General features: G+C 40.2%; 1 protein-coding gene across 1 annotated transcript; it reads right to left on the reverse strand.

Moving 5' to 3' along the window:
- Positions 1-435: 435 nt before the first annotated feature.
- On the reverse strand, positions 436-17,313 carry PM20D2 (peptidase M20 domain containing 2). The gene is made up of 7 exons (XM_058801700.1): positions 16,879-17,313; positions 16,654-16,802; positions 12,961-13,103; positions 9,787-9,941; positions 7,317-7,452; positions 2,993-3,100; positions 436-2,466 (listed from the first exon to the last, which is right to left on the reverse strand). Exons 1-7 carry the CDS (start codon positions 17,311-17,313, stop codon positions 2,264-2,266), a joined length of 1,329 nt encoding a protein of 442 aa, XP_058657683.1. The 3' UTR covers positions 436-2,263.
- Between the last annotated feature and the right edge of the window lie 1,709 nt (positions 17,314-19,022).

The following is a 19,022-nucleotide window of genomic DNA, read 5'->3' on the forward strand; positions in this document are numbered from 1 at the left end:
TGAAGGAGGATTCAAGGATTTGGCAAATGAAGCCAAGATCACCTGACCTAGTGCTGGTGATAATCCCACTTCAAACTGGAGCTAGACCAGCTTTAGCCTAACAGAGACCCTTCACAAGCTCACATTCTAACTTATTCTATCAATTCCAGCATGTTTTAACAGTTAAAACAGCCATAGGATTATAAAGACTAACATTAAATATGGCATTTGGAAAGCACTAACCCTCACAAATGCAGACCAAAATGGAAAGCTTAAACCACCCTCAATCTTACATATTGGTAACCAACTAGGGGGGAAAAAGAAAAAATCAAACATGCTACTCACAATCATTCCAATATTAAGCAAAGGACAAGAAAATTCAATCACAATTAAATTCCTTTATTAATATCAACTCATCTTTAATCAGTACTTCAATTCCATTTTTATTCCAGCAATGATTACAACAAAATGAAGACATGCTTTTAGTTCAGAGAAGTTTAATTAACTGATCTTGGATATGATGTAGCTAAGAAGTCTGAACAAAGAGAATTGAGAAGGCTTTAATGCACATCAGCTTGTAGGAAACATAACAACACAGCAAGTGCTATCTATGTGGGATCCAAAGACTCCAAAGCAAGAAGTTAAGCAGTTCTTGCAGGAGGAAATAAAAAGCCACGTGTGGAAAGGAAATCAATGCACTAGCCTGTTAACAAAGTAGATCTTAATGAATTACAATCATGTCTGAGAATGAGCAAGGCAGACTGTAAATGAAAAGTTAAGGACAAAGTTCCTCTGACAAACCTTAGAACAAATTTCAGGTATTTAAGGATTTAGTATTTAACTTACTATCCTGGACACATCTATAGCTCAGAGTCCCACCTTCACCTGTTTCTCACATCCATCTGTGAAAACCCTTTGCTAATGAAAACAAGGATACTGGTGTAAAATTGAAGTGAATATAGAAATAAATAAACTGTAAATGCTGAACAGAATTTTAGAGTTTACCATTTAGAGACTGTTTAAAAAGTATATATATATTTCTGAAAGTCAGTTATTCTGACTTCCTGAGGAATACAGCTTGCCTGCCTTCCTTTCCGAGGCTTTCAGAAGTACCTGTGCTTAGGAAAATGTTAATCAGGAAGTTGCTTTCTCACTCCATCTGTCCATTGACTTCTTTTCCGTGTACTCACAAGATCCTTTAACCAGTGAATCAAAAAGCATCCTAACATGTCTGGGTACACAGAACACCACCTAAATAAAACTGCAGTATCAATGTCCTTGAGAAGCAAAATAAAGAATAAATGGACTAACCACACAACACACAGAAAGGATGACTGGCAAGACTTTACAGATCTGCTGCTTAGGACATGGGAACAAACAGGTTAAAAAAGCCAGCAGTCCTCACTGCAAGCTCCTCTGAGATTACTAGAGAGACTTGCACACAACCATTTATTGCTTCATGGCACCACACTTGTAGCTTTGTCACAAAGATTTCCACTGGTTTAGATAAATTTATACACCTCCTCCAGATCAGTTAAGCTAATGCAACACCTTGTGTGGACACCTTCATTGCCTCAGAGCAGAATTTTTCTTGCAGTAGTTTAAATGTGTTGATTTAATCAAATAAACATTTAGCTGCTTTCCAATTTTGTGATCCATGACTTCTCCACGACACCTCCTAAATTTACCAGGAGGAAAATCAACACATTTCAGGACAATCAAGCTTTACAGATTGCACTCCTATTCAAACAGTCCTTTTCCATTGCTGGAAGTTACTGTTATCAAAACCAACTATATTTTCAAACATAGCCCCTTCTCTCCAGTGAAACCAGCTCATTTTTTAAAAGTCTCCATCTTGTCCCAAGAAAAGTGACTGACCAGAAATTTCATAAAAGCTTCACAGATCAGATTCAGCATATGATCACTGAATGAAAAGGGCTTATTTTAGAACAGAAAACTACTATATTTCCTCTATAAGGAATATTAATATAGCACTACATAGAAAATCACTGACAAGGGATCTAAACACTATAATTCATTCAAAACTGCAAATTAAAGAGAACATATTTGAGATCTCTGTATGAAAATCATCACCATACTGAACACAAACATTACAGCTAGATGAAATTTCACATTTTTGAAAGCAATTATACTATTTACTTCTCCTAAAGTCCAAATTAAATAAAATCATAATTTCTTCAGTTATGTATTTATCCAGCCCCTATTGGGATTTAAATACAGCATCTCCATTAAGTCAATGCTACTGAGAATGTTTTAATCAAGTTTAGTGTGATGCACATGCTCCTTCACCAACACCAGATTCTCTTTTAGGTTCTACTGGATTTGTTTGTTCCTCTTCTTTTAGCTTCACTTCTCTAAAGTCTTCCCTGACTTCTTCTAACAGACCTGGCTTGAAGATGACATCCAGGGCTGTCATTGCCAAAGCCTTTGCTGTGCGCAAGGCGTAGAACTGAGCAGTCTGTGACCCTGCAGAAAAAAATGTAAGGGGAATTTCAGCTTAGATTACCAATATTGAACCACTTGCTTGCTGCACAAGGGATATTTTATAAAGTAAGATTATAAGTTTCAGCTTCAAGAACATTTTCTTTAAAATCTACTTGCATGAAGTAAACCTATTTTCCCATGCCTCAAAACATTTTTTTCTTTTGCAAGTACTTAATTTTCTGCTACTGACACAAACAACTAAGACTGAGAACAGGAATGTTGAATGTTCATATTATGCCCTTCAGAAAATGGGGAGACTTATAAGCTAGCAGTGTTACATTTCCTGTATTTGAGGAGTAAAAATTACTTATCTTTCAGCTCATGTTTAGAAATTCTTCTGAATATGCGGTTATAGATAATCCTTCTAATTTCTTTTTTATCTTTTAGTATGAGGAGTGGTTATCCTACCCGTATACATATAACCTCAAACACAAACCAAGAAATTCTATATTTGTCAGCTTTTTCTGCAACTCTACAATTAATGTTAATTGTTTTCACTTCCACTCACCTGCAGCTTCTGTGTACTGCTCAGTATGATTCAATGCATCAGAGCCAATATAAAAATAAGGATGAATCCCAGGGACCACAAATGTAACATTTCCAAAGTCTGTGGAACCTAGAAGCAGCACAGAGATTTTCTTAATAAAAGTGCTTAATAAAAATTTTGAATGCTGTAAGAAAATGCATGATAGACATTCTCTCCAGCCCATGTCTAAAATGGAGTATCCTTTGCCCTAGATACTAAAATAAGAACATTTCTAATGAGCCATTATCCATACAAATATATCCTGTCATCAAGGTGTTTTTCCCTAACTAGCCATCTTCAGGAGCTGCCCTCCAGTGCACTTCTGATTAATGACCAGTTACTGGACTGCAAGGAAGATGTATCAGCATGTTCTTATTCCTTTTACTGCTCATTTTTATCAAGCATCTCCTGACAGTAAGCTGTTAGTTCAGAAACAGGAAAGCTGCAAACCTTGGGAGTGTCAGGCATTTCAGCTATTTCCCTGTTAGAGCCTTCAGAACTAGGCCAAGCAATTCCTGCTTCTCACCAGTATGCAAATATTCAGCATTCTGTAGGGGACTAAAGTAGAAACTATTAATCTTTAAACAAAAACAGATTGGGTAACTGGTTTTACCCCCACGTGTTTTGATTATTCTCACTGATGGAAATCTCAACAGCACAAGCACCCTTGAAATAAAATCAGAAGTAAACTCCAGATAAAATGCTAGGCCTTTGTAGACAAACACCTGATAGCAATGTTGCACATTTCAATGATGATTCTTTCATGCCTATCACTTTCAGTAGGTTATCTAGCACCTATCTCACAGCCTTATCTACTGAATGGTGTCATCCCAAAGTAGAAGATTCTTCATGGTAAATCATCCAAGAGTCTACAACTACATCCCAAGTGGCTTTGGCTTCTTCTTTTTCCCCCCAAACAAGCAACCCACTCATTATTTGTTAAAATGACATTTCAAAGCTGGAGAAATCAATGTACCACTTATTGTGAAATCCAGGTACCAGAGGAACCATTGTTTTATATCAGGGAAAAAGAGGGATGATCACTAAGATCCCAATTAACTTTCTAGGGCCAGAGATGCAAGAATTTGTTTCTTTAGTAATGGTGTATAAAATTTAATTTTAATACATCAGGTAGCATCTATATTTGTGATACTTTATGAAGAGAAGATATTGCTAGTGCCTTAAGAATTAGTAATTAAACAATGGAAAAACACAGATTTTACTTGGAAGCCTGTAGTTATTGAAAGTGAGTCCACAGAGCCTACATTATGAGGACAAGAGTTTGCTATTTACTCTGCTTACAGATAAGGGAAACAGCAAAGCTTGTTCAAAAACATCTCTTCCCGTAAATTCAGGATGCATTTGAAGAAAATCCAACTCTTGGCACAGCAATAAGTCATTTTAATTTCCAGTAGTCGGTACTACTGATTCCTTCTTTGGTCAATCTGGACACACAAACCAGAAGTTCTGCACGCTCCAGACTAAACCAAGGGTTCTAGACCTGCCTTTCTAAGTCCCAATACACAAACTGCTGCAAAGACTGTGCTGCCCTTTTCCCTACTTCCACTTAGCAAATGAAGCACTAGAAATTTCACGGCATCATAGCTCTCAGTCATGTCATTCCTCCTAAATTTGTATCCATAGTCAATGTACTACCAATTGACATGTTATTTTTGCTGAGTAGAAGATATTTAAATTGGGTATCTTCTAGCAACATGGAGAGGCAAAATCCAGGCAGCTTTTAATAAAATTCTAACAGCTAAATCTTCCCCTCTATCAGACAAAATGTTACACCCTTTATAGGAATAAGATAGAGGTATGTTTAGAACATCAGGTGTTTGGTAATTTCCATAAAAACACCCGAAATTGTGTGCTTGCTAGACACATATTGATTGGGATTCTTTCTGGAAGCATAAGTAATTGCAGTTACCAAGGCAATATACATAATGCAATATATATACATATACCTTTAACAGAGAAATACTGGAGTTCCAGCCTCTCAAAAATATATCCTGAAGCCTCTTCAAGTCACTGCATATTTAATGGAGTCAGTATTACCACAAACATGAACAGAGGGGAAAACACAAAAGATTCCAGGAAACATTTATATAGAATCCCAAGCTTCAAAAGTGGAATTTTCAAATATACTAGACCTTCTTAAGATCTTCTTTATCAGTTTTGTGCACAGGAAGCCAATGAACCCCATGAATACTACATTTTGACTAGATTAAGTTATCACAGGTGTGGGTGCCTCAATTAAGCCCTGTGTAACTAAGCCATCTGCTTTAGGAGATTACGGATATCCTGTAGTAAAGTCCTACGAACAGCAGAAGGAGAAACAGGTCCTGGCACCTGGTCCAAGCTAGCTCAGTCCCACAGGATGTCACACCCCCTGGCTGTGTGCCTGTGGTCTGAGGTGCTCAGGGAAGCCCTGGTGATGCTTATCTGCCTAGAGTGGTACCTGGGAGCAGAGCCACACTAATGCCCACGCAGAGGTGGCAGCGAGTGCGCCCAGCTCTGAACGACTGTTCTGCTGCACAGACATGGAGAAGCAACTGAGCTATCTTCCTTCCCTTTCAACAGAAGAAACTGACATCCTAAAAGAAAACATTGAAAACCACATGAAAACTAAACAGAAAGAGAGGTCTTGAAAAAGATGACACAAAATACTCAATCCCCCCCCCCCCAGAAAAGGGTAGCATACAAAGTTCCACTCCTATGGCTCTGGAGACTCTCCTGAATTCCCACTTCAAAAATTCAGAGGAGAAGCTGTGGAGAGAAAATTCAGTAAACCCCACTGCAATGTGAGATAAAAAAGCAATTGCTCAAGCACATTTTGACATTTGACACGCAATTCAAGGACAGGACAGCCATACAGGGAGTTTTGGTTTAAGCAAGTTAATGGTTAACACTGAACATATCATATAACTTACATATGGAAGCCCTACTGCAGCTGGGTGTCTGTGAAAAGTTCACTTCAAGACCTCTGAACAAAAGCAAAATCACTGATATACATGATCGTTCTTACTACAATGGTTTGAAGGAACCAACTAGCAGAGCTCCAGGAAGTTGCACTCCAGTAAACATTTTAAGGTTCCTCAGTCTCCTTCTTTGGCTAAACAAGCAAAGCAGTAAATCTTATTTGTATTACACTGAAGAAAGTAGGAAGAAATCTGTCTTAAGTTTTAATTTGTTCTTAAACACAAGACAGTGAACCACTGTTTAATTTGAAAGGGAAGTAAGAAACAGAAAAAATCCCATCACCATTAGATACCAAGAATTTCAATAGATACGTCTCCCCTACCCACAAAATGAAATATGGAGAGCTGCTCCTAAACACCAAATTTGTCCAAACTCCAAAGATAATCTGCATTTAATAAAGAGAAGTGCCACAATCAAATTAATTAAAATAACTTTTTACTGAGAACAGTATCTTCCTTCTAAGAGAAAAACCTTTAGCATGAATGGAGTAAAAACGTTCATAAACACAGTTAAGATCAGTAGTGAAGGCTCAAAATATGAGCAGAAGTTGAGACTTGAACAGAGCTCAAGAAGGTAGATTCTGAAGGAATCTGTAGGAAGATTCTGAAAAAGAAAGTGTTAAGGATAACAAGAAATCCACCTAAGCATTCAAGAATTCCCATTGCTGTTACAGCTCAGAGACTAAAAAAGTTAAATTGTTTAAGACATAGTCAAGATCCAAAAGTGAACACCTACTTGAAGAGCACCCTTTGGAAAACTAATCTGTTGAACTCATGAACTAAAATTAGAGGCATGTAATTACTTGTTAATGAAAGGATTAAATTAGAGTTAGTGATAAACTTCAAGTTATAAATCTTTCCAAAAACTCCCTCTAAAATAATTGCTAGATTCTAGTATATTTGGTTATATGTAAGCTTGGAAAATGTTATTAAACAAGGTTCCTGAAAACAAAGTCTCATCCCCATTTATAGCAAACCAGGATTCTGTATTTTAAAGCCACAGAATAAGAGACAATTCATTACACATGGTCATATTCTCAGAAAGACTGCTCTTAGCTTTCTATCCCTTCTCCCAACCAAACTGCTTATTACTTGAAATATTTTCAGAATTATTATTAGAAGGTGTTCACTGCTTTGCTTACCTGTTCTTAGCTTCTACAACAAATACAGAAACGCAGGCCAGAGATATAAACCTTCTACAGAGCTTTAGCTCTGTAATCTGGCTTTTTCTTCTGTGTTTAACTTAGCTCTTATGTGTTATTTTATACACTTGAAGCTTGATGAACCTAAGTTTAAGATACAATGAAAAATGCAGATGGAGTTACCTGACAAACCATTCAAGATAGCATCTTCTGATATAAAATCTATTCCAAGCTTCTTTCCATTCTCCTTGTAAATTTTCTGCAGGCTCTTATTTGGAAGCACATTGTAGTAATCATTTTCACCACCTTTTATTTCCACCTAGACAAAAACCCCAAATCACTGTAAGTTTTTCTCCAGTGTAAGCCAGTTCAATGTAAACAATCTGAAGGCCAAAAAAAAACCCTACATATCCAGACTTCAAGCCCAAGGCAAAACAGACATAAGTGCTAAGTTTATTTCAAAAACACAACATTCTGCCAAATATTACCCTCCATCAAAACACAGCTGATGTTCTGTTCAGTTTGCACTAGACAGCCAAATTCCAGAAGAAAGGATTTCAAAATTTTCTCCAAAAACAGGAAACAAATATTTCCTGTAACAGTGTCTAATGATTTTGCCTGCAAGTACTACTAAACTACATAGAAATAAACATAGGCTTTTATCAAACTATGTTACCTTTTTTCAGAATGCTTCCAATAACTACAGCCCCATTCATGACATGGCTTCATACAGATAAGAAATTTGAAAACAAATGAAAAAAAAAAATCTATCAATGTCATAAAGTGCACTTTCTGAACCTCTTTTCTAGATATAGTGAAGGGGACACGATAGGAAAACAACTTCTATTGTCTCAAGAAGACTATAAAAGTGACATTTGCATATCCCATATCTATTTGTTTTGATGATCACATACATTCTTTTTACAGCTGAATTAGTCATAAGCTTGTAATTAACAGAGCCAAGTAGAACCATCTATCTTAGCAACATAAAAAAGGTAATCTTATTGCTTGAACCAGCTAGATGAGACACACTTCCATTTACTAAAAGCAAAACAAATGAGAATGCTAATTGAGAAATCACTCTGTTGCTACATGAACCTGCTGTTTAATGGGGTAGTGGACCTAATGACCAAGAATATGGGAAAAAAACAGACAGAATACCCAATACCTGTTTTGCTTGTTTCTACAGGTGAGGTTTGCCATCAAGCCTCCCAGGTCTCTGAGCCTAGCAGCACTATCTGTAGGATAGAAGCATCACCCACAGCAAAACAAAAAGAAATTACAGGACACTTAAAGAAATTGAATGTACATGGGATCAGGCAGGATGCATCCAAGGATGCAGAGTAAGAGAAGCAGAAATGCAGTCTGGGAGCTATTATTTTTTTAAGTGTCACTGAAACAGAGGGATGTTCCAGCTCACTGAACAACACCTAAATGTCACATCCTCTTGAAGGGCCAAGAGGAGGTCCTTGAAAACTACACACTCCTCAGACCATCCTAGTCTCAAGTTCCCAGAGGGATTACAGAGCAAATAAATCCTCCTAGAACTCATGCCCAGGCTCAAGAATCACAAGGTGAGTGTAAACATCCACCACGCAAGATGGAACTCATTTAAGAGCAGATAGTGCATGATCAAGCCTTGCTTTACATGACAACATGACTGGCTCAGATGACACAAGACATGCAAGCTCCAAGTGTTTTATAATCAGCAGCACAAAATACCACATTGCTGCCTGTTACTGTAGCACCCATCTGCAACTGAGACTGGTGCCATTAGTATTTTAGTATTTTTATTACTGATGGAGTCAACCCCTGTGACACCACAGCTGGTGCTGTGCTCGTTTGGTTTCTCCTCAAATCAAGACTGGAGCTAGGCCAGGGGAAGGCCACCAAGATGACTGGGTGGAGAACACAATGTACAAGGACAGGCTGAAAGAACTTGATCTGCTGAGCCCTCACAGAACAGAAGGTTAGTGGGGGCATCTTACTGCTGTCTAGAGTTACCAGATGGGAAGGGTACAGCGAAGGCAGAACCAGACTTCTCAGATGTCAAAGTGATGCAACAAGAAGCAGCAAAGGAAATCCTGTTGGATACAACAGAATCACAGAGGGTTGATGTGGGAAAACACCTATGGAGGTCATCTTGTCCAGTTCCCCTGCTCAATCAGGGTCACCTAGAGCTGTTTTCCCAGAACCATACTGAGGCAGCTTTTGAGTATCTCCAAAGAGGGAAACACAGCAATCTCTGCAGGAAACCTGTGTCAGTGCTCAAGTCATTGCAGCATAAACATTAGGAAAACCCTTGCTCACCACGAGGTGTGTAGAGCAGTTTTTGAGAGGTGGTAGAATTTCATCCTTGGAAGTATTCAAAAGTTCACACAGCACTCAGCAACCTGCTCTCACTGGTCTTGCTCTGAATGGAGAATTAGACCAGATGACCTCCAGAGGTCTCTCCCAACACATATTCCTCTAGGATTCTGTGGCATTCTATTTATAAACCAAAGCTTTCTCTCAGGACACAAAGCAACAAAACAGCAAAAAGTGTACCAGTAATTTAGATTTACTTTGGTTAAACACTATGCAGACAAAGTAAACACTGATTTCCTGTTCTGATCTGTGTAACAGAAACACATGACAATGAATATGTTCTTACCTTGCATCCTGTGGCCATTGCTGCAGATTTGAAGCAGTTTTCAACCTTTTCTGTCAGAACAGAAAGCTCTTTCCTTGAAGGAGCACGCAAGTAAAACTCTAGTTCAGTGTAAGAAGGAATGATGTTAGGTTTCACACCACCATTTTTTATTACACCTGCAGAAAGGGAAAAGTTGTGTTGTCAGTATTAAATGCAATTGTTTGATCTTCAGCCCTCTCATTAAATTCCTGGGTCAAGAACTAAAAACATATAAACAAAAACAACAAAACATCAGCTGAACATGAAATACAAGGAATGTAAAAAATGCAGTGTGTGGACAAAGTTTCTTCATCATGTCATATTACATGTGGAACATGTACATGTCTTTCAGCACAATTTCACAGCATTCTTTGGTTAGACATCTGTTTTACATCCCAGAGTCAAGCCAAACTAGCATTTCTAATTAATCCCCTAAAATTCAATGCATTAGAGTCATAAAGTAATCTGTCTGCCAACAGGGAAAAAAATTGCTAAAAGGGATAACTTGGAGTCCAACTTTCAAATGTTTCCTCAATTAGAATGTTTCCAACTTATTTTGTGATCTTGACGAAAATCTGAACAAGTTTCTCAGCAATACTGAAACAATGTATGTATTGCAGTGTGCAGAAAGTTCATTTAATTGCTCATTTTAATTCTTCAGAAATACTGGAATGTATAACACCTGTAGCTTTAGTCACAAGTGCAGTTTGAGCTGAAAGTGCTCCCTCAAGGGAATGTGTGACCAACTACATCTTTTACCATTATGGCATCAAATGCATTTCCATAAAATACAGTAATATTTAGATATTTTGACAAGAACACATCACAGATCCCAGTTTCACATTAGATGTAACTGCACTAACAGCTAGTTGTTTCCAACAGGGTGTTTCCCTGGTCTTCTACCCTCAATTTCTTTTATGTGGAATTAGATTTGTTTTCTGTAGAACCTGAGAAACTTCTACCTTAAATGGAAATATTGCAGAAGTTACTGATGTGTGTCACTGAGGCCTGAAAAGACAGCACTATATTGTTGTAAACAGACAACAAAATATTTCTTTTGGTGCAGAAAACCCATTGAGATTACCAACTTCACCTCCAGTCTCAAATACAGTCCAAATAAAAAACAGTGTTGAATTAATCCAGTATCAGTATTTGTCCATAACAATAGGAACAGCTCAGATGAGAGGGACAGACATCACAGGAAAGGAAGCAGTAAGTATTCATGCAAATTTGAATGACACATATCCATAACAAGCTTTCTCAGAACAAGTAGCTTCATGAGTAAACAGTTTTCACTTGTCTTGTCCAGAACAATTGTAAATGGAACTGGAGAGAGTCTGAATAGGTCTACAGTTAAATTTCAATACAACTGCAATATGGACTGGACAGCAGACCTGAACTACAAGTAGGCTGCCTGCACACTGTTGTAGCACTCAATTTGTCCCTCTGGATAGAAAATCTTATTTACAACCTGTTTAATACAACTTCTTGAACAGGAAAAAAAAAATCTACATTCCCGTTTTTAAGGGGGCAACATATAGTCCATTCATAAGCAGGGAAGAAAGATCACATCAAAATCTCAGATGAACTCAAGACAATGATATTTCAGTACATGAAGCATTGGTTAGAAATTCTAGACTTCAAGCAATGGAAATTATTCCAGCTTTTGTAAGCGGGGTAACACTACTATTTTTAGAATCACTTAATTCAGCCACTGATTATACAGAAAGTCTACAACATGAAGTCTCCTACACAATGTTATAAAGAAAGCATTTCTAAAATTCCATCTCACACTCTGGCTGCTTGTCCTTTCCCAGAAGTAATTTAAATACTTCCACTTTGAAAAAACCAGGTTTATGGCAGCAGTTGTATCAACACAGTAATTTCAGTTTTGCCACTGTTCAGGAAGCATTACCTTAGAAGGCCTTACTGTTTAGGTACTTAGAGTTTTTGCCAACATTACCCATGTAACCTTTAGAAACTATAAAGAAAGCAGTATTTAGGGGTTTAGGCTTAGATTCAACAGAAAACTTAGGCATCTTCAGCCTTAAACCTGCAACACATGGGTTGCAGACACCAAAACTCTAATTATGTGCCTTGTTTTCTACAGAGAAATAGGACAGAGAGGCTGTGCCTGCTGTCTGAAATTCATTTGGGCATGCTGCACAGCAGAACTGCAAATAGCTTCATCTACAGTCAACAGGATCAGGGCTCCATCCAGATATCCTGGAGAGAAATGCACACTTGAATTACATACAGCACAAGCAGCCAAGATACATAATGATCAGCTCAAAACATCTGGAAAGATTTTTAGCTCATAACAAACATTTCAAATAAACAGCTCTACATTCAGAAGTCCTGTAGAATTGGCAAAGTTTCTTATTTTCAACTTGGCAAAAGTTGTGCTGGGTGCAATAAGGAACCCTGGGTTTATAGCTATAGAGCAGCTTCCCCTCACCTTTTGAACCTTTCTCACTGTACAGGTAGAAATGCACAATGTGAAGGAGGACAAATCAAGCTTAATGGTTAACATGTCTTTCTGCAAATTGGCCTGTCTAATCCAAAGCCTACTAGATATTAAATATAAGAATACAGTGAACATCTAGTTGATTGGGCTACTAACCAGGACTATGATCTTCTGCCATCACTTGTTCTTTGTACTTCACCAAATAAACTTCATTCCAGACCACCAGACCCTTCCAATAAATGCCAGCTAATTAATGGAATGTCTACTCAAAAAGTGATGCAGTAAGTAATACCTCACTTTCTGGAACTATTTAATCTTACACCTTTGCAAATCCACACATATTAAGGAATTCAAGGCCATGTACCAAAATAAACTTTGCACTTTTTTCTTTTCTTTTTCTGAACTGCAACTTCAAGACTTAGAATTGATCTAACCTCTACCTAGGCATCGGAGTCCCCTTTCAAATCTGACCTCTCAGCCTATTTTGAGCAGTTAGTTCTGGACACTGACATCACTGTAAAAATTGCAGACAAACCATTTAAATGAAATGGTGCTGTTTCATAATATTTGAGGTGACTAAACTAATTTAGTGCTTTAGTGCAATACTTTGCAATGTGTGATATTCTATGTTAGTACTTCAGCAGCCTAAACTCTAACTTGCTGGACATTAGGTTTAAGAAAGATCTCACCATGAACTCTCCAGGTCGGTTTCATCTGCTGTCTTAAAACAGACAGATTGTTGTAGGCAAGAACAGCAGCATCTAATGCATTAACTCCTTCCCAAGGATAAGCAGCAGCATGAGAAGCTTTTCCATAGTATTTCACAGTCACACTAGGAAATAAAAGGCATTGCTTATTTGTTTCTCATTCACTGAAAAAAAAATCTTTGAAATGAAAAACGTCCTTTTGTTCCCACAAATATATGTTATTTAAATTTTGGTCAGCATAACACCAAACAATTTACCTGGCACTTGACTGTTGCATAGATAAACTATCTTTGAGTGCAAAAAAAACCCTGAAAGACTTCTAGAAAAGCAGCAGAATGGAATGATACCAAGAGCCAGTCAGGCAAGGGAGCTACTGGTAACATCATTATATAGCCTTTTCCTGAAGAGTACACATTCCACATATTAATGAAATTTCTCCTCTGCTTTTTTTATGCTGCCTGACTCTTCTGAAACTTTAAGTTAAAAGCACTCTTCTCAGAGGATAAACAAACCCTTTTCTCTGATTCAAAACTGGAAGTTGAGCGTCCTAATTCTTGTCAAATAAACTGTGTACAGTATGTAAGAAGCAAAAGCACGTAAGACCACATATAACCCATGTCTAAATAATAAAAGTCAAGTTTTATGAGTATGGAAAAGCACAGTCTCTTGTAAAACACACATTATTATGCTACAGCAAGGATCTTCTCTTCTTGCACCCTTCTAAAAAGGTGGTAGAAAGGCTTGCAACAAGGAGGAAATCTAATGCAAAGGCTATCCTCCAACTTCACAGATGTCATAAAATATTGCACCTTAACATATCCAGTAAAAATGAATGCTTTGCTTCATCCGAGGGCCACTAATATTAGCCTTACAAAGTAACTTAGTATTTTAGACTGTTTATGAGAACTGTTTACAAAAGAGGAAAACATTAAATACTGACATCTACATATAAGGTCTCACTATTTATAAAATGCACAAAACAATCTGTACTCCATATCCACTCCTTTATAGAAAAAACTCAATCTTCAAGTGTTCCTCCCACCCCAAGACACACAACCTGTCTCTTATCCAGCCTAACTTGCTTGTCCCCCTGTCTTGCACAAATGCCAACTCAACCAGTTATCCTGAAGTGACCCCCTTGTGCTCAGAACCATGCCACAGCTGCAAGTTAACACCAGCACTTAAACTCTGGAAGGAAAAGGGACACAATGCAGTGTACTGTTGCAACAGGAAACATCTCTTACTGCTCCTGCAACCCAAATTAGGCTTTCCTTTTTTTTATCCCCACTGATCTTCCAAGACAATCACAGAACCCATTCTCTAGACTAAGAATTTTATTTAAAATTTATTATCATTAAGAAATGTAAGAAACTTGTCCATTAATATCCCAAGTATTAGACTGCAACCCCTCAAATCAACTCACAAAGATCCCTGGACATTCTCAAAAAAACAGAAAGAAGGCAAAGTACAGCAGAAAGTCATGCTGCAGTATTCTCTTCCAGAAGGAACATGTGTTTCTTACTAAAAGAAATTATTCCAGCATTCCTTTACTTGTACTTCTTTTGCTACACAAATGTCACAGACACTCAGAAAAACCCAAGAGATTTTGCAGAATAATAACACCCTAAGCCAGTTTAAGAATACCAGCAGAAGAATGTGGATCCTGTTTGTCCAACAATAAATAGGCTGATTAAGTGAAGGGTAATTGAGTAAGAATCAGCAAACTTTGGCATGTATCCACCAGTTATCCCAATATGTTAATCTCATTTCAGGCACAAGCCAGTTTTCAGAATTGCAGACACAGAAATAGCAGCAACTTAGTGAACACCAGTGCTTAAACTCCCTGCAAACAAGCAAAGACCAATTAAAATTAGAAAAGCTGTCTTTCTACCTTTGAAACCTCACAATTACATAAAATATGCAAACTCAGTATTTCAAGCTTTTGGAGGTAATAAGTTGTTTCACTCAGCACTTCAATTCCATGCCCCCTCCATGTTCAAAGGTTTAAAGGCTATCTAGGATTTGCATCCTATTGCAGACTCTGACCTCTTAAGAGAGATTTCCAAATCTTACTGTATCAAACTCAAAAGGCTATTGCAAGCAGAAAGACAGAACTATCATTGAAAACTACATCTTGAAGATTATAATATAGTCTTAAGGTAAAGCAAAGGCAAGTTGGGCTAAGTCTTGAAGGAAGGTGCAACAACCAGTTAAGACTTTAGAAACACGAGGAAGGAAAGTAGCAGAGAACTGGCCAGGTGATGAAAATTAACCCTGTCTGTTTTACCATGTAACTTGGCATTTACAGAAGCAAATTATCCACTGGAAACAACCCTGGTAAAAGCAAAATGGTCAGTAATATCAAGCATATCATAGCACAACAAATCTGAAAACAGTTCCCAGTACAAGTCATAAATGACTGGAAAATTACTTATTTAAATAAATCAGAATTTAGTCTGAAACAGTCAAATGTAATACTTGCAAAAGCTTTTGCACTGGAGGGAGTTTACTAGTGGAGACTCTGCAAGGTAAGACCCTCTGGGATCAGGAATCACATAACAATAGAAGAATGTGACATAAAACATAGGAAAAAAGCCTGCTGGCAGACTACTGCTGGGACACTGTGGAAACAGACATTTACAACACCAAAGGAAGAACAACATGGCCTTGCAGACTGGGAGAGAAAGAAAAGAATGAAGCTCCAAAGCACTTTTTAAAAATCATATACTTAAAGACCAAGCATTTGCCCAAGAGTTGATTGCTTGAAAATGGCTGAAGAGGAAGTCTCAAACGTGCCAGCTATCTCCAAAATTGTAAGGAAACACTATGGTCCCTGCAGAAGCTGAGTAAGACCTAAGGCAATTGCACCTCGTGTAGTGTGTACAATTTTGGGGATGCACATCCAGCAAGGTGCGCTTTAAGGCAAGTCAAGTGACTCAAAGCACAAGTGAGCCAGTGCTGTCTCTGAACATCAGGGCCAATCAAAAGAAGACAAGATATAATTTTCAAAGAGTTATATGGCTGGCAGAAAAGGCAGCTGTGTAGGGTAGGACTGTTGTCCATCCTGACACTAGGGGCAAACATGAAGAAAAGACAGGTACTACCATGGATCAAAACCAAAAAGTTGGTGTGAGAGTTAATACACACAACATGGTTCTGACTAAATTTAGTATGGAAGTTACTACTGATCCAAAGTTCAGTCAGGCTTAGCTGGCCAGTTATTTTCAAACCGAGGAAGGCAAACCTTCCAAACTGATTAAAAATCCATAGAGAACCACATGACTGGCATCCAGGAAAGCATAAAACAATGACCCTTGAGAGAGACCCTGCAGTTGTATCTTTAAATTCTACTTCAACAGATGGCATCATCACATGAATGCTTGCAAGAAACGCCTAGAACCATCACAACAAAAGATGGATTTTTGAGATACGTGGAAGATTATCTCAGATCAGTCAGGGATTTGAGCACTAGGCTGAACACAGCACTTTGGAAGAACGGCTCCGAGTGCCATTCCCTAACACTAACCTGGCTCCTTAGCTGAGAGCAGACACCTTTGTCTGATGGGCACCTGCAAGTCTCCGGGTTCAGCCACGGCTAAAGCAGGTCCCCTTCTCAGGAAGGGGACAAAAAGCTAATAACAAACCATCTCTTTCTACCTGAACCCACGCACTCACTCATGCTCGGCCACGTCGGGCAGGTAAGCAGCGTTTTCTTGGGAGGGGTGCGCCATGAAAACCACATCCAGGCCATCGAACGCCCCAGCCTTGATGAGGTCTATTTTGCCTCCTCCTTGCTCTTCCGCGGGGGTCCCCAGCACGGTGATCTGCAGCACAAAGGCACGGAGAGAGTCAGGGGCTGTCAGGGAGCGCCCACCAGCGCTCCCCCGGGAGGACTCGCACCTGCACGGCCACGGGCTCCGCCAGGCTCTCCAGGGCGGCCTTCAGCGCCAGCGCGGCGGCGGCTCCCACCTCGGCGATGAGGTTGTGGCCGCAGGCGTGCCCCAGCCCGGGCAGCGCGTCGTACTCGCAGAGGAAGGCGAGGCGAAGCGGGTCCTGCGGGGCCGCCGTGCCCCAGTCGGCGCGGAAAGCGGTGCCGAGCTTGTAGCGCGGCTGCACGGCCCAGGCGGCGCCGGGCACGTCCCCGCCGGAGAAGAAGCGGGTCAGGACGTCGTGCGCCTGGTGCTCCGCGTACGCCAGCTCGGGACGGCTCCAGATGTCGCGGCTCAGCGCGCCCAGACGCGCAGCGTTCAGATCCACGCTCTCGCACGCTCGCTGCTTCAGCGCCTCCAGCGCGGCGGCGGCGGGGCCGCTCTCCGGAGGCTCTTGCGGCTTCATGAAGCCTCGGGAGCACCGATCCTCAGCCGAGCTGCACCAGCCGCCCACACCTGCCCCCCGGCGCAACACCTGCGCTGTTCCCCCTTTTAATGCCTCTCTTCGCCGCGAGGCACGGCGGGAAATGTAGTTCCCAATCACGGCCTGGCCTGCAGGCGGCGCCCAGCCGGAACTCCCCGCCCCAGCGTGCCTGGCGCGGCCCTCAACCAGCCGGCGGGGGTTCGGGGGCCCGCCCGCAGCCCGTGCCGGCTGTGCTGCCGGGGCCGCTCACTCAGTCCCCCACCCGCGGGATCGCGGAGGCAATCGGAAGGGTAGAGGTAGGAAACTCACAGATTGAAGTAAAGACAGTACCATAGGGAAAGTAAAAGCCACGCACACAAGCAAAGCAAGGAATGAATTCCCTGCTTCCCATGGGCAGGTGGGAGTTCAGCCATGCCCAGGAGAGCAGGGCCCCATCACACCTCAGGGTCACTTGGGAACACAAACGCCATCGCTGCAAACGTCCTCCCCTTCCTCCCTGCCTTATATACCGAGCGTGATGTTCCATGGTCTGGAATGTCCCTTTGGTCAGTGGGGTCACCTGTGTCTCCTCCCAGGCTCCCCAGCCTGGCAGCACAGAAATCAGGAAACGCCTTGGCTCTGTGTAAGCCCTGCCCAGCAATAACAAAAACGTCTCCACATCATCATCACTGTGTTCAGCACAAATCCAAAACACAGTCCCATGCCAGCCATTGTGAAGAAAATTAACTCCACACCAGCCAAAACCAGCATAAAATATTAGATAAATTACGTGTTGGAAGAATTGCCTTGTTAAACTTTTGGGCTTGGTGTGCTTCAGTGATCTCAGACCTGGTGGGGAGAGGGTGGTGTTAAAAAAGCTTGGGAAGAAGGATGTCCTGCTGATAATGAGTAAAAAGAATGCAGAATTTCCAGACCACAAGGACCTTTGGTAGAGCTCCCTCGATAAGGAAGAAACTAACAAAGCCAATTCAGCAACTGAGCTGAAATCAGCTCCAACTGGGTGAAATGTAATTCTGTAACCACCTACTCATGGCCCCCTGACTCAAAAGAAGGGAAAGACTGAGTATGTGTACTAATTAGCACAAGAAGAGAGGGACTCACTTTACCAATAAAAAATAGAACACTAAGTAGTAGGAGAACTATGGAATTTGTAGCCAAGGAACAATAATGCCTTTGCTAAAATGTGCAAGGAGTGAAATCTTTTGATAGTGGATTTGCCACCCAGCATGCCTTTCTTTGCAGAACTGTAAATAAATATCTGACTCTGAGTGTGGATTGGCCTCTTGCACACTGGGTGTAAGAGCCTAATTTGGCACAACATGCTGATGGAACACATGCCTTGTTACATACATGTGTTACCATCAAAACACCCAGAGGTTGCATTCAAGTGCAAGGTGTGCTGTGGCTGTTCTGGGCTTGGAAACACCCTGTCTCCTTTGACATCTTAATTTTTTTTCCAACCAGGATTCCTGTTTGTCTGGATTTGGGTTAGATCTTTACATTTCTCTGGGATTTCTGCAGTCCAGGCCTGTGAGAGCCAGCTGGTCAGGAGTTTCAGATACAGCTACATAGCAAGAAACCTGCCTATTGAACCAACCCATAGCTGACAAAAATTGAAGTCAACAGGATCAAAATGATAAATTCTGGGTTTTGGAGGTTTTTTTCCTTAATTCACTGTACTCTTTCTCCAC

This window comes from Ammospiza caudacuta, chromosome 3 (genome assembly GCF_027887145.1).
Source record: "Ammospiza caudacuta isolate bAmmCau1 chromosome 3, bAmmCau1.pri, whole genome shotgun sequence".
NCBI classification, from domain to species: domain Eukaryota; kingdom Metazoa; phylum Chordata; class Aves; order Passeriformes; family Passerellidae; genus Ammospiza; species Ammospiza caudacuta.

What these genes read in the sequence shown, in the direction of transcription:
- PM20D2 (XM_058801700.1), bottom strand. Translation starts at nt 17,313, where the DNA reads ATGAAGCCGCAAGAGCCTCCGGAGAGCGGCCCCGCCGCCGCCGCGCTG. An exon ending in CGGAGCCCGTGGCCGTGCAG is followed by an intron (nt 16,803 to 16,878) that starts GTGCGAGTCCTC and finishes TTTGTGCTGCAG; the next exon opens with ATCACCGTGCTGGGGACCCC. An exon ending in CAATGGCCACAGGATGCAAG is followed by an intron (nt 7,453 to 9,786) that starts GTAAGAACATAT and finishes GTTTTTGTCTAG; the next exon opens with GTGGAAATAAAAGGTGGTGA.